The sequence below is a fragment of the Melopsittacus undulatus genome, chromosome 6 (assembly GCF_012275295.1).
Source record: "Melopsittacus undulatus isolate bMelUnd1 chromosome 6, bMelUnd1.mat.Z, whole genome shotgun sequence".
NCBI lineage: Eukaryota > Metazoa > Chordata > Aves > Psittaciformes > Psittaculidae > Melopsittacus > Melopsittacus undulatus.
The window spans coordinates 62,241,498-62,267,430 of NC_047532.1; the positions used below are offsets into that span (position 1 = coordinate 62,241,498).

The following is a 25,933-nucleotide window of genomic DNA, read 5'->3' on the forward strand; positions in this document are numbered from 1 at the left end:
TGTCTCATTGTATTATAGTATGTTAGTGCATAATGTAAAAAGTATGTGTAAGAGAAGTCTTTGTAAGGACAGGTTGCAGTGTTCACTGTGTGCAGTGGAAGATTGTGACTGTTGGTTTTGAATGTGGGTTTTTTGTTTTCTATGTGCATGCAAAATCAGACCTGTTTGAGAGGAAACCTGAGCACACAGAGGGAGCCACAGTGTGCTCTGATACATCCTTGGCCAGGTACAATGGCCAAGGCCTGTGGACAGAGGAGGCTTCTGTTGTGACTTAAAAGCACTCAGTGAGACTCTACTACTTGTGATTTCCTTTAATGCTTCCATTGTGTTGAAAACAGAACCCCAATTATAAGCTAACTATGCTTTTTATGTGTGGGAATTTTCTTACTTGGTGGTAGCTTTGTGCATTTTCATATCTTCTGTGGTTTTCTTGCCATTCCTGTTTTTTCTGATGTGTAAGGATTTGGAGTTTCTGAGAAGTGGAGCTCAAGTTAGATAGCTCAGAGCAGATGAGCCCTCCACACAGGGAGCCTGAGTAGTGGAGTCATGGATCATGGAGTGGGCTTGGAAGTGGAGAAAATAGTCATAAAATCACAGAATTGTTTGAATTTGAAGGGACCTTGAAGGTCATCTAACCTTTAACCCCTCTGCCACAGGGCAGGGACACCTTCCACTAGCCCAGGTTGCTCAAAGCCCTGTTCAACCTGGCCCTGGAAGCTTATATTTGGATTTGAAGTAGATGGCCCAACATAGGGTTACTGTATCCCAGTCTTTCCAGCAGCCTGTACCAGTACCTTAACATATGTTTTTCAAATTCCTGGTTGAAACTGTTTCTAGCCTGTTCTCTGATCAGAGGAGAATTAGGATGAATGATTGGTGGGGTTTGCTTTTCAGCATCAGATTGGGAGATTAAATCCATCGGAAACTTTCAGGTTTAGGTGGGAGCCCCCAGAGCTTGACTCAGGACTATGTACTTTAGTTACAGTAGTCAAGTACATGTATGTACAATGTCAGTAACTTTGTTTTATTTTAAAAAATAAGTGATCAAAATCTGTATTCCCATGGGTAAAATGTTTCATTTTTTGGAAACTCACTAAAAAAAAAAGAACTCTCTGAAAAATCTTCCTGAAATCCAAAACCCTTTAAAAATTCCTAAAATTTGAAAAAAAATTTAAAAATTTCAAACATCATTTCTGTCCTAAATAGACTAATTTGAAAAAAGAGCAATTCTTACTGAGAACAAGGTATAAATTTAATTATTAGATATGCTGGTTTTAATTTGAAGCGATTTAATTCCTGCCTTAATCAGCTCTTTCAAGGCAGACTTAAAAAGAGGCCTGAGTGATGACTGTAGTATAAACAAAACTCTTTAAAATGACTCTTTAACTACTGCATGGGTGCCAAAGAGCCTTTACTGCATTGTGTATGTATGTACCTAAAAATATTTTAAAACTACTTTTATTCCTATAGTGAAGTGTAATAACCTTGAAAGAGACCATTGTAGTCTGCAGCGTTAATAAGTATTTACACACATTCTTTGCTATTAGTGATTTATTATTGTTAAATTAAGATTAAAAGCATGCAGGGCAAGAATTGAAAGTAAGTCAAAAGTGAGGCAGAGGAATGAGTGAGAAGGTCAGTGACAGCTGGGAATGGCTTTTGCACGCTTTCCCTGCACAAGTGAGTAGATGGTGCTCTCTCCAAACAGATGATTAGACCAGCATTTTGCAGACAGTTTATGAAGCTCAGCAAGTTAATCCTGTGCTCTGACAGCAAGTCTAGGTAACGTAGGGAATTCTGGTACACAGTAGTTGTGTTTTACCTGTGTTGATTCTCACATTAAGAAGACCTGAGAGGCAGTAGCAGCAGTAGAGTTCAGTAGCAGTGCCAGGAGTCACTACCTGCCTCTGAAAGTGAGACTTCTGAACAACCTGAATGTGCTACAATGAAACAAAGAGAGGCATTAACCTCAAGTAACATAGTCAGTGTTTGTACACATGATGGTGGTACATGCAGTATGTGTTAAAACTGTAGTGCTAGCACTTCTTGTATATTTTATGTGTGTGGTTTATCCATCGTGGTTATCTGTTGATACAGAGAAATCCCCAGTCCTAATTTGTTTCTGTAAGGCTTACATATAGTCAGTTTAAATTCTGCTGAAGGGGATTAAAAAGCCAGGCGTCCTTGCTGCCCCAAGACCTTAAGTGGCATTTTCAAATTAGAAACCCAGAATTAACTCACTATTTTAAATCTGATCTGTGGTTTGGATGGATGGTTGCTGGCTTGTTAGGTGTTCCTTTGAAACAAATGGGACCAAATGCAAGCTTTTGGGTTCTTTGTGGAGATTCAGTTGTAGTGTTGGAGTTTTTCTCATTTCTAAAATCTGGTACATGCTGCTTGCATCCCCTTCTAAACTGTGTGGGAAGCAGTTTTCAAGATGGGACACTTTTATGCTGACTGTTGAAACATGGAATTGTCTCTTTTGAAGAAACAAGGGAGAATGTTGAGTTGGAGGTGGTGAGATGGCATTGGAATTGCATTGTGTTGACCTCAGAATTGAGCTGGGCTATTTCTGATAGAGAATATCAGAATTTAAATATATTTTTTTAAAGTGGTCTTGTGTAGTGACGTGTTTATGTATGCTTGAATTGCAGTACCAGTTATTTTTCCATGTCATCTTCATGTTTTGGGAAGGAAGGAAGCAAATAAATGAAAGCAAGATATCCTTACTGATGTGTTTTTTGGGCTAAGGAGTTGCTTTTCAGCAGAGATGGACATCTATTAACAACTGCTTTTTGTGAATTATCAGTGCTCTCTTTGGTGAAGACCCCAGCCTTAACCATGCCAGGTGTTTTGTGGTGTAAGAAAAAGCCAGTTTTGGCTGCAGAAAGCCCCAAGCATGATCGTGGGATGCAGCAGAGCAGAGAGGGGTAGCAGCAGGAGGCAGCTGGGGTCTCTTCATGATGCATTACGAGTTCTACTGACTGAGCCTGACCAGCTACTGTGGAATTACTGTGTAAGCCCCCAGCTCAGTGTGCACTGGGATACTGAAACCATACTTCAGGTTCCAGTGGCAATCTACTCTCAGGAATAAAGAGGAAAATGCAAAGAAAGATGTGAAATAGAAACAAGTTTGCACTAAAAAATGAACTTGTTTTTTTTTGGGCAACATGTAGTCCAAAAAAAGTGTGTGGGGAAGGCTGCCATTTTAAGCAATGAAGCTATTCTGTAGGGGAAAAAAAAACAGCCCATAAACAAAAGCAACCAGGTTTTCTGATGTCTGTCTTAAGCCAGGCCTGTATTGTGACATCATTTGTAGAACTGTAAACCTTTGTTTTGATTACCAATTTCGACTGTTGAGGTGTGCACAAAGCCAACAAGCAGTGGCAGGCTTGTACCGCCTCTGCTTAGGCCTTACTTATGAAAAGATCTTCTGAAATGCCCCATCTATTTGGACTAGGGGCCAAATGCTGTGGGGCGTGTCAGCTGGAGCATGGGGCTGGAGCAGCAGCCAGAAGCATGGCGAAAGTAAGGATCTGGTTTCTTTTGTGCCAAGGGGAAGGAGTCGGATGCAAGGGGCAGCCTGGATGGGGAAAAGGGAAAAAAGGATAGAGAGGCTGGAGTATGAAAATGCTTGAAACCGATTACTTAAATGCTCATGTTTTGTGTGATGCTCTCTATCTAATTTTTCAGGGTGTCCCAAAACCAAGTAGGACAGCATTTTACCTTTGTGCTCACCGACATTGAAAGTAAACAGCGGTTTGGATTTTGTCGTTTGACGTCAGGAGGCAAGGTCTGCCTCTGTATTCTAAGGTAAGTCAGTATAAGAAAAATTATGTCAAGTACAAAAAAAAAAAAAAAGAGAATTCTCTGCTAATGTGTTTCACTTCTCTATCAGGGTATAATTTTTCTATAAGAGTGTTACCATTGATTTCACATGAAAAGTGGTCCCAAGGACCATGTGATGGTAATTCTTGTGTGAGGCTAAATATTCTGTTTAATAATGTGAAATCTCTGCGTAAAAGCAGAGAACAATACACTGCAGCTCTAGAGGCTTGGAGTATTATGTGGATATTTTTACCTTCTAATGAGATCTTTGTAAAGTATTCAGTCAATTTAAAAATAGAGTGCACTACTCTGTATTCCTGTCCTTGGAAATATGATTTTTAGGTGTCTCTTCAGTGTTCTTTGGCCAGACTATATCTGGCTCTAGCATTTCTTATATTAGATAACTCTCAGTTTAAGAGCATGCCACTTCGTTGCAGAAGAGATACTGATGATGGAGAAATTGACTGCAGGTAAACAAGTAACTTGTTTCTCCATCTGTATTTTCTTTCCTCTCCCATAAGACACTAGTTTTGGTAATTAAAAAAAACAGTTGTTTAGCTGAGATAAACATCTTTTAATTGAATTAATTTAAAGGCAAATTTTCAACTTCAGTTAAGAACATAGTAACCTGTAATGCTCCTGCAGGAGAGGGGAACATCCAGCTCAGAAGCACATGAGAACAAGATGGCTGCAGTCTAATTGCCTTTATAGTGAGAATCCCCAAACACAAAGTGAAAGAAGAGCTGTGTGCTGCCAAAGAGTCAAACACTTTGCTAGCAGAGGGGCAACTTTGAGAAATTTAGAAAGTAATATAGAAAGTTTTTGAAGAAAAGCAGATTATCAGATATTTGGACACCATGGAAGTCAGGCGGTCATGTAAGGTGTCATTAGGATAGATCACATGAGTTAGGGAGACAAACCCAACATCAATTTGTAAAAAAGCTGATGTTTTGAAATCAGGAAAAGAACACACAGAGAGGGAAAGTAACCCAAACAATATAGAAACTTGTAGAGTAGTGCTCAGAATTATTGGAAATATCACATAAAGATGTTTGTGAACTTTTAAACAGATTCCAAACTAATGTTGAGGACCAGTACAGTGGATGTTTTTGGGCAAATAATGTAAATGTAAGCATTTGCTATAAATATAGCAAAAAATATAGTAAAAATAGCAGAAGGAAAATATTTTAATCTGGAAATTGACTTTCTGTGATCTTGAAAATAATTCCTTAATACTTCAGAAAGATTAATTCTTAGGATTTTGCAGTGTTATAATACTTAACCCCTTTGTGATACCTTCTGTCGATATATCTTGTTAAGGCCCAGAGAAAAGAATGCATGTATATGCTTTTAGCTCTCTTCTCTGAGTTAACCTTTTACTCCCCCACCAAGCCAGAAGCAATATTTTTTACTTGTATGCCTAACATTGGCTGGCTGGCTTCTAATGCTATAATAACAAATGTTTAATTGGTTACTCACGGTCAAGTATGCACATTTAAATACTGCATGTAGTGCTGCAAAGCAAAGGACACAAATTCTCAGCTGGTGTAAACTTAGGTATTTCTTTTAGCATTTCCCCACAGACATACATAAGCTAAAGATTAGGCAGTGATCTGTTACTTGGTAGAAATAACTAGGAAAATGAAAAGTGGCGAGCTATAATTTTTGCTGAACTGTAATCAAAGCATTGCCTTTATTTCTTTTATTGTGACAATGTCAAATTTACAATGCATAGCTGAATGTGAGCACTAGCTTCATAGCATTGTGCTTCTAACTTGGTAGGCTGTTTCTCTCCCATTTGTGTGCTTATTGTGTATTTCCATCTGATATATTCTAGTATCCAGTCTGGTTTCTGCACTGAATCCAAGCTTCATTAGAAGTGACCAAGTGAAAGAAGACTCATTAGCAGATTTCTTTTGGCATTTTATCTAGCTCTCCTTTTTAAAATTAACCAAAATCAAAGAAAGCTCAACAAATGAATGTTATCTTTATATATAGTGTGTATGGATGTTCATACTCACTTTCTCTCATATATGAAAATAGCATAAATTTGTATCACAGTATGTATATACACAGAATGATTGTCATGTATGAGCAATTCAAACTACTTGTTTGTCACAGATATATTATGCAGTAGTTACAGACTTTTATGTAAACACACAAATGCAGGCATACATAAATGCCATACTGAATGACACATCTAAATATGGACATATGTGTATATTGCTGCAAACAGGAGGAATATATGAAGATTGCTGACTGAGCCTTTAATAAAGACAATAGTCTTTGTTAAAATGAATTACAGAAAATTAACTAATTGAAATTGTCATAAATAACTAAAATATAAGTAAGAATCTCTGAAAAGAAGAACAGGAACAGGCCAAGGTGAAAAGGAAATACTGTAGAAATTTGTATAGGTTGTTGAGTGGGGAACAGGACACAACTTTTGTGAATCTTTTCTGGATAGTACCAGGGTATGTGTTATCCTATGTGCCAAGGCTGCTAAAGAGATAAGATTTGAGCTGCTGAATGGGATTCTTAACCAAAACTTGAAGAAAAGGCTGCTTGTCCTCATATTTTACACCAAGCTAAAGATGCTTGTAAGATTAGTCTTGTGGTTTATGGGACTTCCGTCTATAATTCATTCTTCATCTGCAACACTAATTAATCATCTTTGAATTTGCAGCCACACGATCCTGCTTTGAACTGGATAGTTTCAAACAGAAAATGTACATATAAAAGTCTTTTGTAAGTTTTATGTTAGGTTTTTCACACTTTTTCTATACACATGTGTATGAATTCTGTAAACAGAATTTTCTGCCAGATCATGTTTTGTTCTCTGTATGTTTATACAGTGATATAAAAATCTCCCAAGGTAGCTATCTCAGGCAATTTTTGTCTGAAGAACTTAATTGTGATACAGTACAGTCTAGAATGATCATGCAGAGCTTGACTGCAGCTGCCGAATTCAAAGTGCCAGTAAGAGCAAAACATAATAAGATGAGATAATAAATCTTGGATTGTTCCTCAGAAGTTTTGTGTGATTCCTTTACAAGTTTTGTTTTGTTCTTTTTTCTTTAAATTGCATGGCTGCTTTGGGAAGCTCTTGGTGTGAAACCTGCTGTGTCACCTCCTCCCTCTCCACAAACTGCTGAGCTAATGCAGGCCCATAAGAATGAGGGGTACCACAATAGGAATGTTGTAATAGACCTTTGTTGTGTTCATACACTGTATTGGATCTTTTCTTCTGGTTTTACTTTTTATATTTTAAGTTATAATTTTGCCAGTGAGATTTGAAGTGGCACAGTAGAAACTTCAGTGTTTGCTTTTGAACAATAGATTTAATTCTTCTGGGTATTACTTCTAAATATCTCTGCTGTTTCAGTAGGAATAATACTTTCTGGGCTTACATGAAATAGGTTTTTAATTACCTGAACATTTTTTTTAGTACAAAGTGCAAATAATTTAACTGAAATTTATGTTGTTAAAAAACTTGACACTGTTGAAGGACTCTGAAATTGACCTTATGTATCCAGAGGAACAATATGCATCATTAAAATGCTCAGTCTTAGATTTCATTAATTTTATGCCTGTAAAATTGTCACCTATGTTTCCAAATGAAATGCTCTAATAAGGAAGACAGGTTTATGTGTAAGCCTTTGTAGTTCTTCGGTTCAGACCATGCTTGAAGGTTTCTCTCTCTTCCTTTAGGCAAATCCCTTAGAAGCAGAATGTTTCAATTTTACACATTTTGTGTCAATTTTCCAGACAGAAAAGTAGCCCCTAGACATTAGACATTTAGCTACGGAAAGGCAGTTTCCTTAGTTTTATTTGATTACTAGAAGTTAGGTTCCTGCTGGTAGTTCAGGACTGTTAGTGGTTACCTGACTATTTGACAGAAAACATTTCCTCTCCTTTATTTAACCTTTGACTTATGAATGTAAAAGTTTTATCAGAGCTATAGTAGAAGCACCAGTGAGGTGGAAGTCTATTTATGGCAACAAGGGTTACATATGACTTTGAATAAAAGTCTGAGCTCCTGCCTTGTGGCTCATTTGGATTAAAAGAAAATGCTAAGTACGTTTTCAATTAACCATGAAATATCTTGGGCTCTTGCTTTTGTGACAGGCAGTGGCTGTACTTTTAAATAATGTCCACTGTATTCTTAACCCAGAAATACATATCTATTAAAACAATATTGTATATCTTTTGGTGTTTCTCTTTATTATGGGAGAAATGTTTTGTGGCAACTTTAGAGAAATTGCTTTATGTTGTTGGAGGTTGTATGTTTGTCTTGTATGTTTCTCAAACAGTTATTTACTGTCACATAAGGAATGCAAAAACAATGTGTGCAATTAAAAAAAAACACAAACAAGAAACCAATAATGGTTTCATAGTTTAAGAACCTAAATTATTTTTATTTGAAGTTTAGGCTTCTAAAGACATTAAAATTGAAAATTAAAGCCTTGTGTTTCCTGTTTTATCTACTGTGAACGGGCTTCATTGACAACCTTTTGACATTTTTGTAAGACAGCTAATTAATTACAAAATGCACTGCTCATAAATAACTATGGATACAAGGATGATGGTAAAGTCTCTCTAGTAATGGACTTTAATTTTGATTTTATCTGCTGTTAAGGTATGTATTAGGGTGACAGTTTCGAGTTATGAGTAATATATTACAGGTCTCAACTGTTAAATTCAGCTGTTCCAAGAGTATTTTTTGCAGACAGCACATTTCTGTACTGACTTGGAAAAAGACTGTGACCCAGCCTAACAGATATGTGTAGTGGATAACTTCTTGGTACATATACCACATAAAATGTGCTATGCAAAGTTTAAATAAATTTGCAAGATTCTTTTAGTTTTTAGTTAAACAAGTGCCATGTAAGACAGCAAGGCTCAGTGCTGTGTCCTACGCTTTGGTCACAGCAACTCCATGGAATACTATAGGCCTGGGGAAGAGTGGCTGGAAAGGTGCCTGACGGAAAAGGACCTGGGGGTGCTGGTCAGCAGCTGGCTGAGTATGAGCTGGTAGTATGCTGAGAAAGGCCAACAGCATCCTGGCTGTTATCAGAAGTAATGTGGCCAGCAGGACTAGAATGACTTTCCTCTTGGACTTTGCACTGGTGAGACCACACTTCGAATTCTGTGTTCAGTTTTGGGCCTCTCACTACAAGAAAGACATGGAGGTGGTAGAGTGAGTCCAGAGAAGTACAACAAAGCTGTTGAAGGGTCTAGAGGACAAGTCTTATGAGGAGTGGTTGAGAAAACTGGTAGTGTTTAGCCTCGAGAAAAGGAGGTTCAGGGGAAACCTTATCCCTCTCTTAAAAGTACCTGAAAGGAGGTTGTAATGAGGTGAGTGTTGCTCTCTTCTCCCGAGTGCCAAATGATAGAAGAGGAAATGGCCTTATGCTGCACCAGGGGAGGTTTGGATTGGACATTAGGAAAAAACTTCATTAATAAGATTTTAGAATATTCTACAGCAAAATATGCTGGGGTGTCATACACTACTAGGCAGAGGTGATAGAAAAAGGGTAGAAAGCTTGTACATAATCTAACCTGTTTGTATGTCCAGTGTTATAATATTGTAATATATACCTGTCTGGTCCCTTGACTTGGATAAAATCGGTAGAACACTCTTCCACTCCCTGCTGTAGTTCTGGGCTGGTAAGTGTTCAGTAGCTCTGGCATTTGCAGGTAGTCTGCATGCTGTGGTGAACAGTTTTGTTTGCCCATCTCTGCGGCATTTCAACATTTATAACCAGGTTAACATTATTTTAGAAGGTGATAGGAGTCCTAAGTGGAAGAAAACTCAAAGGTCAGATATTTTAGGTGCTGTTATGATGGATCTCTTACAAGGGTGTGCAGGATTCATGTCTGTAAGCAGTGAGTGGCCTTTCACAGGTGCAGTGAAGTAAATTTTATGGTTATCTAAGAATGTATGGAAAAGTAAATGCAATAATGTCACACCTTAACTACTGTCAACAATACCAAGCTTTAAAAGTGTCTGTGAGCATTAAGAGGTTGATGTGATTTTGATGAATAGCCAGCACAGTATATGGTAGAGTGTGAGAAAGACATTAATGCAGTGACTCTAAAAGAAACCATTGCCTCTGTGGCTCTTTGGCTTTGCAAGAGTAAATGAATGATGGTTCTCTGGTGGGTTTTTTTTTTTTTTAAGGACCAGCAGTTAAGAATTTATAAGGATAGCATAGTAAGATTGCTAGAGAATGTGAAACTATGACCATATTCAGATTTCTGCTGTTCTCTTTCTTAGCTGAACAAATCTGTGATCTCTTAAAGCCTTTCTAGCTGTGTATTGAGAACAGAAGTGTTACAAAGAAAACTCTTCACAGGACTCACTGCTCAAAAGTAGGCTTGGTTTCTCTACCAGCCAGGGTTTCCCCTAACAGGTTTCCTTTGCCTGTCAGTGGAAGTGCTTAGGTTCTGCATACTGCTATTTCAGTTGTAGATAGCATGTTTCCTGAAATAAAGAAATCTGAAATTTTAAGGTCACACAGCACACACGAAAGCTCTTAAGAGGTGTATGGGAAGCGTGTCCCTGGATTTACACTGCACTGAGTAAGAAAGTGTGTAGTATTGTTACTCTGGATATGAAATGTGGTAAGAACATTTTAGGCTTTTTCTCCTTCCCAGCCCCCACTCAAACAACTAATATTAACCATACTATTACCATTTCAGTGGCGTTCTTTGTGATGAAATTCTAAAAGATATGAGAAGGTGTATAACTTGTAGATAAGGAGTAATTTATACTGGCACTATTTACCCTACCTGACTTACTACATGCATGTTAGGCTTAAACAAAGATTGTAGAAAGTTCTGTAGCATGTCATCACTGATAATATCACTTTTATAGGTACCTTCTGTAAATAGATGACAAAAAATGGAACTGATGCCACTGTGCTTGAATTTCTTTTCTCATGCTCTTCAGTTCTGTCTCATTTGTCTTGGATTCTTTTTAACTCATTGAGAGTGTTGCACATGTATGGGCTGCAGGCTTGTGTTGAAAGCTTACTAAGTATTCATGTCTTGATGCGTGCTGTGTTTACAATATTGGTTGAATGCTCTTATTTTCATTCTGTCTGTGGAAATGACCTTATAGAGAGACCAATATTCTTACATATCTTATGACATCTATAGTATTGCATAGCATTGCACTACTTGTCAAATATGGGGTGCCTGGTCTTCCCAGGTAAAATTGGTTTTCATTTTCCAGGGAAGCAGTAGTTATGGCACGTACAACGGGATATAGAATTTCAAAATTGCCAGTAGCATTCCTGAACACTGTAAAAAAATAATGGGAATGTGATTTTGTAATGTTTAAAATTATTTATTTTTTGTACCTTTAAAATAATGAGAATTGAAAGTATTATGAGCTAATCTATGCCTAATGGAACTTCAAGCAAGTGTCCAGCATAAAGAAAGATAACTTTGCTGCTATCTAGTAGTTACGTGTTATTAAAATTGTAGGGAAAAGCTGTATATGTTTTATTTATGTGTAGAAATATTATAAAAATGTGCAAGTCAATTAATTGTAGTAGTATTTTATATGCATTGGGAAAAATACATTGATATTGTACTAAACTGCTTTTTTCCCTCCTGTTTTAGTTACCTGCCATGGTTTGAGGTATACTACAAGCTCCTAAATACCCTGGCAGATTACTTGGCTAAAGAACAGGTATTTTTAGATACTGTGTTTCTTTCTGTAAAGTAATTATCTGGAAATAATAGTCACCATTTGAAGTGCTATGAAGTGATTCTAAGCTATTTAAAAGTTAAAAGTTTTTACATTCTCCATATAGATTCTTTGAATTTCAGAACATACAGCTGCTACTGTCCCTTGAATCCCACATTAATTGGAAAAACCTGTTGAGAATATACCTGTGCAAAGTGTCAGTGTGAGCAAAGTGTCGCATCACTGGAGATCTGTATGACATACTGATTGTAAACTGTAGATCCTTGGACTGTCCCTTGAATCCCACATTAATTGGAAAAACCTGTTGAGAATATACCTGTACAAAGTGTCAGTGTGAGCAAAGTGTCGCATCACTGGAGATCTGTATGACATACTGATTGTAAACTGTAGATCCTTGGAACTGTTTGATTATCAGTTACAATATGACGTACTGTTTCACCCTTCATCTTAACCAACAACTACCTCTCGTAATTCTGTCATCTCTAGCAGTCATCAACTAGCAAGACAAAATTACTTGCAGCATTTGGTGAAGAATCGTGATAGTTTTGTTTGCATATTCATGAGCAATTAGATGCATTCCAGGGGTACACAGGGAAGGAAATACTGGTATCTGCCTTTACTGAGAACATTAAAGCTATACCTTTACACTTTAACTGTATTAGTGTACTAGGCTGTAGTTAAAAAAAAAAACACATCAATAGTCAGCCATATGCTACAGACTAGAGAAGTTGACATTTCAGGAATATATGAACTGTAGATTAAGCAATTATTGTACATTACAGTAAATGGACTATAGAAAATGATGGTATTTTGTTTAAAAAGAAAATGCAGTAGGAAAGTTTGGGGTTAACTGTGTTTAAAGTGTAGAATACATTCAAATGTTATAAATGGTATAAAGAGACTTTGGTTTTGGTTCCACTTTCACTGTAACAGTAAAAATTGTATTAAGGTTGTATTTGACAGAAGGGGTAGGGATTGTCTTCTCTGCTTCTTGACCACTGGTTCTGGCATTGCAACTGTTAATGCAACTGAATTAAACTACTGGCTTGTAAGTTTGTTGTCCTATATGCTGAGAAAACTGGTTTGATGGGTCAGAAATTTTTAGTGTTTTGTTGCATTGCCTAGTGCCATATCTGTGAGGAGGCTGTGAGGAGGACATTGCTCCCTTCTGGCCCAGATACTGCGTGTATGAGCAACAGCCAGACCCAAAGTCTTGTTTACTAGTAGGAGATCCAGTAGTGTTATCATTCTTATAGGGAGAAGTGGAAGCTTCCTGCAAACTCAGACAGCATGTTTAAACACTGGTCCTAGCTGGACACTGGTATTTTTGTTTTTACTCTGACAACAAAAAGAATTGAACCTCCATGAACAAAAACCCCAAACTGAATGAAAATCCTAAACTAAGGTGGGGGATGCTAGTTAAATCTGGTAGCTGCATGTACTTTTTAGTAAACATTATTAACTGTTTCATGTGCTCTGATAAATAATTTTTGAAGGGTACAATGTCTGTGTAGCTGCATATTTAGTAAAACTTTGAACAGATAAATGCCATGGATAACAGCTTTAGGAAGATGATGTCCAAGGTGTACAAATCAGCTAGATGTGTTACCACTATTTTCAGCTGCAAATGATGTGATTCATTTAATTAGTATACGGGGAAATATGTAAAGGATTGACTTGCAGGTACAATCATTTTCTGAGAAAGAAAATTGTCTTGAATTTTATACTTAATATTTAAATACTTCTCTGTAAATTACAATTGTCTTTCTCATTAAACATACATATCTTTGTCAATTGTTTAATGTGGTCTTGTTTTTTTAAAAAAAAAACAATAAGTAACTACCTTTAAATACATTCCCTATAGGAAAATGACTCGAATGATTTGTTGAAATCATTGTATAGCCATCCTCTGCCAAAGGCAAATGCTTTAGTCAGTTTAAGTGTGGTAAGTATTCTCTGTTTAACTCCTATTCTAGACTATAAAATAGTACGTTATGGTTGAAACAAACAAAAAACCCCATGAACTACCTTTGTGAAGAGTAAACTTGTGTTACTTCCCATCATTAAGTGGCTTGGCCAACTTTTTGTCTGTTCAGAGTAGAGTTTGTTTCTGTCTGATGCTGTTCCCTTAAAGTCGTAGTCATAAAGAAGCAGAAATTGGGAGTTTGCTCTATGAATGATAAAGTAAGCTGCAGTGGCATCTAGCAGTGCTAAAACAACTTTTTTGTGCTTCCAGCTATTTCATGTAGATACTTTTGGTTTCTCCTGCTGTGAACTGGGAGACACTAACTCTGTTTTGTTGCTTCTCAAGTCTGAGTAGGTAGACTTGCAGGACTGGAAAAAATTCTGTGTAAGCTTCTTTCCCATCGTCCTTCCCCTTCTTCCTAGTATTGCTTGATCATGCAAAAATGCTGTAGGAAAGACAGTAGGAGAATTGTTCTGCATTACTCGAAACTTTCAGCACATCTAGGTGAAAGCATGTGTCTGTGCTTACTTTGCTTTTGTGCTTTGACTTTTCATGGTGTGTGACTGGACATTGATAGCTTGGTGAAGTGGTGTTGCTGCAGAAACATCAAAAAGTGGGCCTGTTCCTGATACAGTTCCTTAAGTTCTTAACAGAAATAGCATATGGGTGCATCTTTAAATACATTTGTAGTGCCTGCATGAAATGTAACGCCAACACAGAGCCTTTGCTATTTCTAAGTTATTGTTCATGTTCAAAGCATCTGTACAGTTACTGCACTCATAAATATCTGTGTGCAAATAATTGTTTCTTGATTGAACTATTACAGTTTGCAGGGCAAAGAAAGAAGTGACTTTATAAAGTCTTCCCTTATGCACATACTGAAAGATCTTTAGATTATTTATCTTGACCTCATTTGTGTCATTTCCTATTACTTTTAACTCATTTGTTTTAGAATTGAGCCCAATACTTCAAGTAAAGTAAGTGCAGACTCTAGAATTCTAATCATATGGTCCTAATATGAAGACATACAGAAATGGAGAGTCTACTACTTTTGTTCCAATAGTTACCTTGCTGCTTGACATACTGCTACCTTATTTTATTTTATTTGTCATATTTCACATTCCTTGTTATGATTTTTTTTCCATTAGGCTATAATATAAAATTGACAAATGCTTGGCTGCAAGTACAGTCAAGCAAATACTGTGAGTTCAGGTGGGACAGAGCAGGAAGGTATAGATAAGCCTGAATCAAAATGCTACAGATCAGGATCTACAGGCATCTACTTTTGTAATGCTCAGTGCTGCGGGGAAATGTTTATGTCACTTTCAGCTCTAACTTTGTGTGCCTAGTCTTTTATATTGGTGTTTCTTCGCTGCTCTTTGTTTATTGTAAATAAGCTAGACTGGAACCATCAGTAGTAATAGACTTAAAAAGAAGTTAGAGCCTGAAAAATAATTCTAAAAGTATCATCATGATGTGGCTTTTAATTGTGCTAAGATGAGTCTAATTCAAAGTTCCTGATGCAAAATTAAGATCCCTCCTCACATTTACTCATGTAGCTGCAGGGCTCATAGGTGTTGAAGCAAAGTTCAGATGGCAGGCTACAGTGGTACTGAGGACTGCATGTATATAATCATGCATAAATTGTGCCCAGTATCTGGATACATGGTGTTTCCCAGTAATCCTTGGGCAGGAGGACAGCGAAATCCATTAGTCCAGTTAGGGACTAAGTTCTTCTCTGACCTATCAGTCCCTGTAACAAATATTTGCAGCTGAAATTTGAGGGGTGAGCATTCATTCTATGCAACCTGAGCTTAGATATAATTTGTGTCACTTTTATTTTAACCATAGAGGTATAATAAAGGTGATTGTACCTCTATGGCTATAATAAAAGTTATTATCTCACTTCCCTCCCTCTCCACATTTTTCTATGTTGGAAAAGCTAATTCAAATAGGGGAAGAATACAAAGAATAAAACATATTTCAGCCAATATTTTAAACTTGGAATATTGAAAGCATTAGAGTCAGCTTTGGTCTTTTTGTTGGAAAACTACAAAGTCAATTGTTCAATCTTTCTCTCATCTTGCATAAGAACCAAGAGATGATTTTTGCAAGTGAGCAAGATTTGAAAAAACATCCTTGTCTTGTATTGGTGAGTTTAAAAGGCAGTGACTATCTAAAGCCTGTTGTAATTAAAGAAATAATTGCTTGCTATAGTATCTCTCTTTTGATTTCAGGCTCATTTATATCTGTCCTTCAGGAAATTCTGCTGCTGTCTTTAGCCTAAAAGAGCGGTCTAATATCAACGTACCTAACCTGTTTAAATCAATCTAACTTAAAGAACTGCCTGTCTGTCATAATTCTTTTGCAAAGAGCACAACCAAAATCAAACTCTTAAACTGATGAACAAAGCTTGCATTTTCTAGTGTTCTTTTAGAGAAAACTTTATACAGGACAGCAACTATTAATTTAGTATCTCTTCCAAGGTTGTACAGCTTCCTAAGGGAGTTCACAAAGATGTACAAGGGCTTCATACCACATTATTTTTGCTGCTTTATGACTTTTAATGACTGAAGTAATCGGTCTCATAGTTCTGACTTCCTTTTCTGTTTTAATGAGTGAAATATTATTACTTTGTTAATTATAAATAATTGCTTCTCTAAGTTATTAACTTCATTATTCAGAAATCTTTTGATAAATATTCTGTGACCTTATTACATATAGGAAATAATTTTCTGTTCTCAGTATACTTCTGAAGAACATAGGCATTCCATTATTCTGAATATTTTCCTATTCTTGACTAGAGCAAAAAAACCTTAGCTTTTCTTCTCTGTTGTTGCAAAACAATAAGCTGGGATATTTATTGTGCGAGTGCTGTGATGTTTATGGGATGCCTTTTTTAAGCCTTTTTTTCCCCCCCTAAAATTTTTAACTAAGGCCAAATGACCTAATTTGTGGGGAACATTTTCTATTAAATGTATCAAGCTGGTTTAATAAGTCTCCTAAACAGAGTTAATAGTATTGATATATATTTTTTTTCTCAAACACAAGACACATTTAATATCTTATAGACTTCCTTAATGTTTTGGTATATCTTTTGCAAGTTTGACTTGAAAATGAACTGTGTCTTTGTGTTGTTAATTATAGTTTTAAAATACACTATAAACCCAAAGAAAGTCTATGAAAAATGTCAAAATTCCATTCAAAACAAATAAAAGCTAAAAAGTCAATAATCCCATTTGCTTAGTACGCACTTAAGGTTTTTGGACCTTGAAGATTTAGACTAATATGCAAAAATTCCTTAAAATAACTGAGCTAATTCCATGTGTGGTAGCTACTAAACACACTGGATTAATGAGAATAATTTAAATTACATCTGTTTTTAGTTTAATTAATTTTATATTTACATACTAGATGGCCTCAAACTAAGATGCATAAAATTGCTAATGTATTTCATAAATGACTGCAGAATCTCAAGCTGTCAGACCTTGTATTTCTGTTAGCATATTTTTGAATCAAAGATTTTTGGAAAGAAAAGGGAATGTATATGAAGTAATAATATTTCTATGCTAATTAATTTTTTAATGTGAATGATTTTTTGTTTTCCATTCTAAATTCACATTTTGTCCTTTCACATTTTTGTTTAGTTTTGTTCCAATATTTAAATCAATCCTTAAGTTAATCAGTGCTGCTGTCAAGCTTGTGACAACATTTAAACCTGCGTTAATTTCAGTGTTATTTCAAAACTGCAGCCAGTGTTTTATTCTCTTGGATTGTGTGCTGTGCTGAACCAGAGCTTGTCATTTTGTGTTGTGATCTGCTTAATTCTTTGTCTAGTAGTGGTAAGAACGCTGTTGGAAAAATGGCTGTTTGCTTAAACAAAGATGGGGGTGGCAATCCTAAAGGGTGGGTTTTTTAAAAATGAATTTTTTGCTTTTGTGTTCATACATTATTAATTCTTTTTCCTCATTGTTTAGCACTCGTATTTCATTACTCCTGATATAACTGGATTGCCAACAATCCCTGAAAGCGTAAGTATGCAATGTATTTATTTAGAAGTATCAGCCTAATTCTGTGGGTAAGGCTGAACTTGGCTTTTGTTATTTTTAGAAGAGATTTTTTTTTTCCAAGACTGTTTTTAGAGTGTGATTGATGTCTATTATTACAACCTTTAGCTTGTAGTTACTGTTGCATTCATCATTAACCTGTTTTAAAGCATTAACACGGCATTTTTGCCCACTGCTGTAGCCAGCCTTTCTTCTTACTTGGCTTGTTTGCATTTATTGAGATTATTTATGTAAAATATATTCTACTTCTGCACCTCATGTTATTTGAATATCTGCCCTTTAAGCGCTGCATTTCTAAGCTGTGAATTCAGCTGTCAAGATATGCAGTTATTTGTGCAAGAAGGCATCGTTTTAGGCTTTCTGAAAACATATCATACCTACTTACATTTGGATGGTAACCGTGCACCAGGAATGCTGGTGGTGGTTATCATTATATTTTTTATCAAGACATGCATTCTGTAGATGCTGCATCCTTGATGGTGCTGGGGGTAGGTTGCAAATGTGAAATCTCAGATCACATTCTCTATGATTTGTTTATCTGGATAACAACTAATAAAGAGCTTCGAAACTTTCTGCTTTCCACTCTTGTATTTAAGTCTGGAATTGAATATGGATGTATGGATGTTTACATGTGCATTTTTACACTTTCACATAACTTCCTTATGAAAGTTGAGCTCTTTTGGGGTTTCACCCTAGTACAAAATCACTCAGTACTGCAGAACTCATTCTTTGTAGATGTGGTGGTAGTGCAGGAGGTGTGATGGAAGTGTGCTCGCAGCCTCTGTGTTGGTGCAGCAGCAGTGCATGGCAGGGAAGAGGTCTCAGTCATCTGCTCCTTGCCTCCATGCTGCAGGTGAGAAGGGAGGTTGTGTCCCTCAGCATTTCAGCTGGGCAGTGGCACAAGGGATGAGCAAGGGAAGAGAGAGAAGGGGAAGGAAACAGCCCAGGAAACCTGGGCTGGTAAGGATTGGTAGGGTGATTGTAGCAGAGGGAAGGTCTCTGGGTGCATCTGTGATGGTGGAAAGGATTCTGCTCAAGGTGCAGAGCTATGCCAAATTATGGGTAGAGGAGTAAAAGAGAGAACTGTTGCTACAAGGGCTCTTTGGGCAGGACAGAGCTTAGTTTTCAAATGTTTGTTTGGGGCTTTGAGCAACCTGGTCAATGAAAAGTGTCCCTACCCGTGACAGGGGCGTTGGAACCAGATGATCTTTAAGGTCCTTCCCAACCTAAAACCATTCTATGATTCTGCGATCTGCTTCATCTTACGGGCTGAATTCCTTGTTTTAAAGAATTCTCTGTTCTAACTTACTGGTTGGGCTTCTAAGAAAGCATAGCTTTGGAGGTTCAAAGGTGTGTTATGCGTTCAACTTGAAAATGTGGGAAAGCAGCATTTAGCTTCTGACTGATGGAGGATCTTGTGATAGTAGCACTTTGGATTTATTCTACAGGGGAAAGGGAAAGTAATTTTCAAGGTGCCTTTCTATAATTCTGAGTCAAGATAATGTACTAATGGAGAGTTAGAATATGCAGGGAGTGAAGACACGAGGTAATTACAGTAAATTAGCAATAAAATGAATTTTCTTACTCTTCACTCCAAGATCAACATCTTTCAGGGGCAGTAACTTTTCAGGTGTAATACAGAATAACTGTGACTGTCTCCCAAAGATCCACTGGTCTGTGCAAGATTGCAGACGTTTTACGACAGCTTTTGCAAAGCAGAATCAGCTTACCATTTTCAGCTATAGTGTTAGAAGGTATCTGAGATAAGTTGGACTCAAATTATCAAGGTGAATTGGCCTCTGGCAACCAGTTAGAAGTAGCACATGAAAGACCAAAGTTTCAGTCTCAGTTGAGTGTGTAAAGCTCTTGTTTTTATATCTTCTGAAACTTTATGCAGCATGGACCAAGAATAATCTGTCCTCTGTGCCTTTGAATTAATAATACATTTCTGAATTTACATGAAACTGGATTGTTGATTGTATCTTCTTTTGTCTTTTCAATATTTTTTTAAATTTAATATCATTATATATCCAAAAAGGAGGTCAACCTTCTGATCATCATCCAAGTTAACATTTCATATAGTGGAGTCTGTAAGGAGATAAACCAGCAGCTGGTGATAGGTAGCTCTGCCCCATGCCGCACTCCCTGATAGTGGAGGGCCATGAGCTGGAGAGTCTGTAGATGGCAGCTATGTCCTCACCCTGACAGGAGAGGTGCTGCACTGCCCTGAAGCCTTTACCACTTGTCTTGCCCTCACTCTTTGTTTCAGGGTTGCAGTGCCTTGCAGCCAGCTGTTGGCCACATCCAGAATAGACTAACAGTTCCAGTGTTCTGATTGCTATCCTTGGCTTGAAGCACAGTTAGTGGACCTCCTACATTAGTATGCAGTAATATGTTGCTCCTGAGATGAGTAAGAGTTCTGGTTGCAGATATGATAATGAATGTGTGAAACTGACTGTATATTATGAGGTGTATTAGTATATTTTCATATGTATTGTCTAGCATTTCCAGAAGTTTGCTGTTCTAGGCATATATGCTGGTAGCCATTTTAGCTTATTCAGAAGCTTATTGTATGTCTTCGCACTGTGCCATGCAGAAATACTCTTAAGTTCAGTTTAAGAGGTCTTTCTTTAAGTACTCTTAAGCTTAAGAGTTCTTCCCCCCAGCCCCCCCAAGCTCTTTCTCTTCCCATCCCCCCCCCATTTTGAGTTGTCTGAACTATGAATAAGAGGTGCTGGTGAGTTCACTTTTCATTCAACCCCACTGTGTGGATGGCAGTGGGGTTCTTTTTAGGGATGAAAAGTGTGGCTGCAGGACCGACCCAGGATCTTCTGCCAGCGCAGCTGGGCACTGGATGTCTGGTACATACAGCTCAAATGAAAACTTGATGTTTTTCAGCAAGCTGTTTTGCTGTCCTTGAAGTAGGATAAAATGTGTTGACTTTGGGAGAGCCTGGCAAAATAGCACAGTTTTTTATTGTTGTAGCTATGACAGAATGGTTATTGCAGTGTTGGAAGATTGGTTTTTGGGTTGGGAGTAATGGTTACCTTAATTAGCATATGGTGCTACAGATATAATGCCAAATGTCATATTTTTCAAAATTTTTTTGGGAAAAAAAGGGGAGGACAAGTCTAAATTCACAAGCATAACTGAATGAGCAAAATATGAGTAACTTACACCAAATTAGATTTTCATTGGCTTTAAAACTTAATTATTCTTAAAGCATACAAATTTTAATGCAGAGGGATTTCTTTCATAATTTGGGTGGATTTTTTCCCCATCTACTAATTGGACAGATTTATTTTTTTAAGTAATATATTTAATGTTCCACTTACCTTTCATGCTGCTGTATTGTTAACATCTTATTTATTTAAACAGAGAAACCTCACTGAATATTTTGTTGCTGTGGATGTGAACAATATGCTGCAACTTTATGCCAGTATGTTGCATGAGAGACGAATCATTATTACCTCTAGCAAACTAAGCACTGTAAGTACTTCACACATCTCCTTTTAAGTAGAATATATTGAACATTTCACAAAATGACCTGCAGACCTTTGTGATTTTAGATATGTTCCATGTGTACTTGTAAGACAATATCTACATACTCTTCTGATATATGGTTTTAGTCTGGCTCTTGAAGTACAAAAGTCTGATTTATATAAGAACTACTCAGATACATTAAGTCAGGTTAATTATTTTTCTTATCAGGAGATGAGAGTTCTTTAACTCTCCTGAGTTCATTCTGTGCCTTCCAACCTAAAAAGAATTCTTAAGGGCTATTATAAGATCTTTATTATTCGCTTGTGGCTTATGCCATTGGAGCTACTTGAAAGAAATCGGGGGTCCATAATAATAGCAGCTTTCCTAACCTGGTAATAGATTCATCTTTCTTAGAGTGGTTTGGGAGTGCATACTGTAATAATATCTCCGATTTGGAGCAGCTCTTCAGACTGATAATAATGTAAAACTCAAAATAGCATTTTTTTATTTAAGGTTTTTAGGCTACATTAATTTTATTTTTTTTCCTGCCTTATGCCTACTTAGATAGCTTAATAAAAGAATGTTGAGTTTCAGTTTGCAAGTATGCCTAAATATTCAGATATTATTTTGTTTTACTCTTCACAGAATCTTACTGTTTTTTTAAATATTCTCTATTTTGAAAATATCCCCAAGATTAATTTTGCATTATAAGATGTCACTTTATAAAGAACTTTCACATAGAATATATTTTTTATGCAGAATCTTTTGCCTGTTAAGCACAGTCATTAAAAATACCTTTATCTTTTTTGAACAGTACTGCATAAAATAATTTTGTTTAATATGCTTTCTGTGGTGGAAAATCAACAAATCAACATTATGTTTCTGAACTACCAAATAAATGAACAGCTGGTTTTGACACATAGGTATAAATTGGATATAGTATTGAAGTGGATATAGTATTTTTCAAAGACTTGCAGGTGCTGATTTCCAATACATATGTGAATATGTAGGGAGTGAGACACTTTAGATTCTAAATAGTGGATAAACCAACTTTAAATTATTTTAAGTTAAAAGTAAATTGAAGATGGAGAAGACTCAGAATAGCCATACAGGGCTGACAGGTTTTACAGTTCTTTGTGGTAGTAACCATAACTGCCTTATTGGGGAGTAAAAGAAATATGGGTTCATATAAGCAGAGGCCACATGAGCAACTGTAAACCAGAAAAATAGTGAATGATCTTCAAATTACCAGTCTTTGATATATTATTTTAACCACCAAAGATTTTATTTTATCTTAGGAAATGTCCATATTTTATCTGCACTTCCCCCACCCCAAAATAGCTAGGAGAAGAATCGAGTGTTGCAACCTGGCCCTGGTCTTTTACTGCCTTCGTAGAGTGGCGATAGGAATCACAATAGGACCTCTGTGCCTGTGGAAGTTTTATTCTGCAGGTGGACAGATGTGCGTCTGCTTAACATGATTTGGAAACGTACTCTCGGGCTGCATGTAGATCCTCTTAAGACTTGTTTCTGTTAGGCTGGACATCTCAGCTCTCAGTTGCTATTATATGATGAGGAGGTATCAGGATCATACTGCACTGATTCAGGCTGCCTTATTTCTTTGTTCACATTCCAAACACTTTGGAAGTCATTACAGAACAATAAATATAATATGCTGGTTGTGAGAAGCTTTAACTTTGTTCAGAATTCAGCTGTTTATTTCAAACTTTAAATAAAGTAGTAGTTATTTTGATGGTGTTTTCACTTGAAAATTTATATTCCTCTTCTGGACAATGATAGGTAGCAATAGCAAACATTAGTAATGGCACTTGGGTGTCCTGAAGAATGTCTCAAATTGTGAATGTAAATTGTAGATTGCAGTCAAGTCCAAGAAGAGACAGCACATCAATTTCACTTCTCATTATTTCTTCAGTCTACTAGCATTACTTAAATCATAGCTAAATGAAATTACTGCCACATCATGTCTGATCCACATTTGATATAGATCTGGGTTAATTTTCACTTTCACTAGTGAGTTCCGATAAAAGAGAAGAATAGACTTGGCTTATCAGGAACTTCAGGGACAGCTGCTACCTGCTAATCTCTTTCATAAACAGAACAGGACTGATGTGATGAGGTTTGCTTCTTTACAGGGCAGTGTAGTTTTAAAAGTAAATGAAACACTTCTCAGTATCTCCTGTAAGAATTTAATTGACTTGCCAAGAATGATTAAATGTTTTTGGCATAAGATGGTGCTTCTTTAAAATGTTGGATTGCTTAATAGAATACAAATAAGCAAATGGAATCTATTTGGGCATTAGCATTTTCTAGCATTGTGCTTACTGTTGTGTAAAAAACACAGCAGACTGGTACTTTTTGTGGCAAAGGTCATGTTTTAATATTCTTAAATTACAGCTTGATACCTGAAAAGATTATTTGTTCAAAAATAGTGCTATCAAGTGCAACTGTTAAGGGAGTTGTTCCTTATCTTTGGGGTTAACTGAATATCAAGTGTGTATGTCAGTTCATGAAGACTGGGTTGTGATGTCACCTTCAAGTTATCAGCTCTGTTTCGGTTCACTGTCTCAGGGCAGTGACTGATAACAAAAGGCGTAATTTAAGGCCTGGCTCACTTTCTCCTCACCCTACTTGTGGGGGGTCAGGAAAGGATAACTATACTTGCTTATGTACAGGAATTCTTTGTCTAGCATTTTTGCCCTCAAATGTCATGCTTTCATTGTACTCAAGGTTTACATTGGAGGAAAAAAGAAGAAGAGAAAAGAAGGTTGCCTATTTTAAGATGTTGAATAGAGATTTTAATTAGGGAAAAAAAATAAAAGGGATCTGTTTCAATTGTCAGCTTTTTTTATTTCAGCCAAGCAAGACTTGTTTTATATTAATCTTCTGATTTTTACGATTATTAGACATTCTTTGCATCTTTCTTTAAATTGATTTGCTGTGGTTTTACCCCTTTAAAAGCTCCTTTGGTGGAGATCTTTCTTGATTTCCCCTACTGATTACTATGAACGTATAAGTGGAAACTTCCCACCACTTCTTTCTGTCGTAGCTTCTGTGTCATTATTTCCCCTAACTGTTGATTCTTTTATTAGCTTGACTTTCCAACCACTTTAGTAATATGATTATCAGCAACCTCACAGCTTGCTTCAGGCTTAGTGTTAGAGTGAGATGAATTCAGCTAGCCGGAAGGATTTACACTCTGTAAGATGTTTGTAGCAAAAATTACCATTTCTGGCTTTTGAACAGTAAACTATGAAAGAGAAACAAATTATATGGCTTTGGATTAAGTAAAAGGATGAATGAAACAAAGGAATTGATCTGGTCACAGAGGTGGCTGTTAGTTATTTCACTTTAGCTGTAAAAGAAAGACCTTTCCTAAACGTCATTCTGTATGTTCTTGCACAGCACTGTTTCCTCACAGGTTGCTGCATCTGCATGTATTATTGTTAGTTACATAGAGCTGTATGAGTTTCAGTACAAATAATTTTTTAATTCAGTCTTTCCATAAATTATAAATTATTGAAGTACTGGGGATGGCTTTTCCAGGGAGGCTGAACTACAGCATTGATTTTATGCATGCTGGAGGCAGGCCCTAAATGTTTCAGCCCCAAGTGCACCTGCTGCGGTAGTCTACCAGAACATCGTATCAGACTCTCACGTATTCAAAGCAAAGGAAAAAATCATGATTGTACAACAGTGCATCAGTTGACTTATTGCTGTTTTGTGACCGGAGGTAGGAAGGATTGCTGTTTAAAGCCATGTCATCAGTTCTCAAGTCACTCAAGCATGAAAGCTTGTCATATGCCTCTGTAATTGTACCTCCCCAGTCTTTCCCTAACTAGTCAGCTGGGGCTGTGCGTTTTGTCTCAAACACCCGGCTGGCCAGTGTCTGACAGGAGCTTTCTCATCATCCTGTCAGCAATATGCTAACTAGAGTGTACCTTCTATGGCCTACACTGGCAGGTGGAAAGGATGCTGCACTTTAAAGCAAATGTCTAAACATTATCTCCATTTTGACCAGTATTTGTTTCAGGTAGTACAAGTCTGATGTGTCTGAGAGCATGGTGGTTACAAAGTTCTGCTTTGTAGTGGCTGTAGGCTCCTCTGGTGATCCCTCTGAAACCAAACATGTATGTCAATAAACAATACAGACTTTTTCTTCTTTGCGGTGAAGAAGCACTGAATATAAATACACACAAACATACATTTGTGCAGTCACTTTTAATGTTACTTACATGCACAGGGAGCTTGCTGCAGTTGTAGTAGTGAGATGGACTGAGTGGTGGCTTCATGTTCCTTGCTGTGTTAGCCTTCAGGTATGGTCATGCTATTCATGGTTGCTCAGGCACTGGGAAGATGTGGAGGTTCCTTGGAGAATGTAATACCAGCCACCAGAGAAAGCAAAACACCTCACTCTGAACATCTTGTCTTTATGAATCTTTTCACTCTTCCTGCAACTCGCCCTAAATCCGAGACTAAGTTTAATCTAAACTCTGTATGTCCAAAGGCAGTGATATTGGGAACTGAATCAGAAAGCAGCTGTGATGGTTATCTGTTTCTCTCACTTCACTTAAATCTCTTTGTGATTTACATGTTGGAGATTCATGGATATGATTAAAAAGCTGCCAAACAGTACTTCATGGCTGGGTGAGGTCACTGGAGTGTGGTTTTGGGAGCACAATGTGCATGTTAGTATGAAGGTTGGAAAGACAGACAGCTCCTCTTTTGTATTTTTATGTTTCTAAGTTCAAAGCTGGCTACTTATGGAGCCTCTTCTCTGGTGCACACTAAAGATCCAAGACAGTGGAACAGTTGGCTCTGTACAGGCTTTCCATGTTGGAGAAAACAGTA

The 25,933-nt window shown here is 36.9% G+C and overlaps 1 protein-coding gene across 1 annotated transcript in view; it reads left to right on the forward strand.

The window, feature by feature from the left end:
- DENND1B (DENN domain containing 1B) overlaps window positions 1-25,933 on the forward strand; it is a 154,421-nt gene that overhangs the window by 66,072 nt on the left and 62,416 nt on the right. Inside the window, exons 5-9 of the mRNA XM_031054765.2 lie at window positions 3,694-3,813; window positions 11,461-11,530; window positions 13,413-13,493; window positions 17,492-17,545; window positions 20,960-21,070. Of these exons, the coding sequence (XP_030910625.1) occupies window positions 3,694-3,813; window positions 11,461-11,530; window positions 13,413-13,493; window positions 17,492-17,545; window positions 20,960-21,070 (436 nt within the window). The remainder of the gene's footprint in view (window positions 1-3,693; window positions 3,814-11,460; window positions 11,531-13,412; window positions 13,494-17,491; window positions 17,546-20,959; window positions 21,071-25,933) is intronic.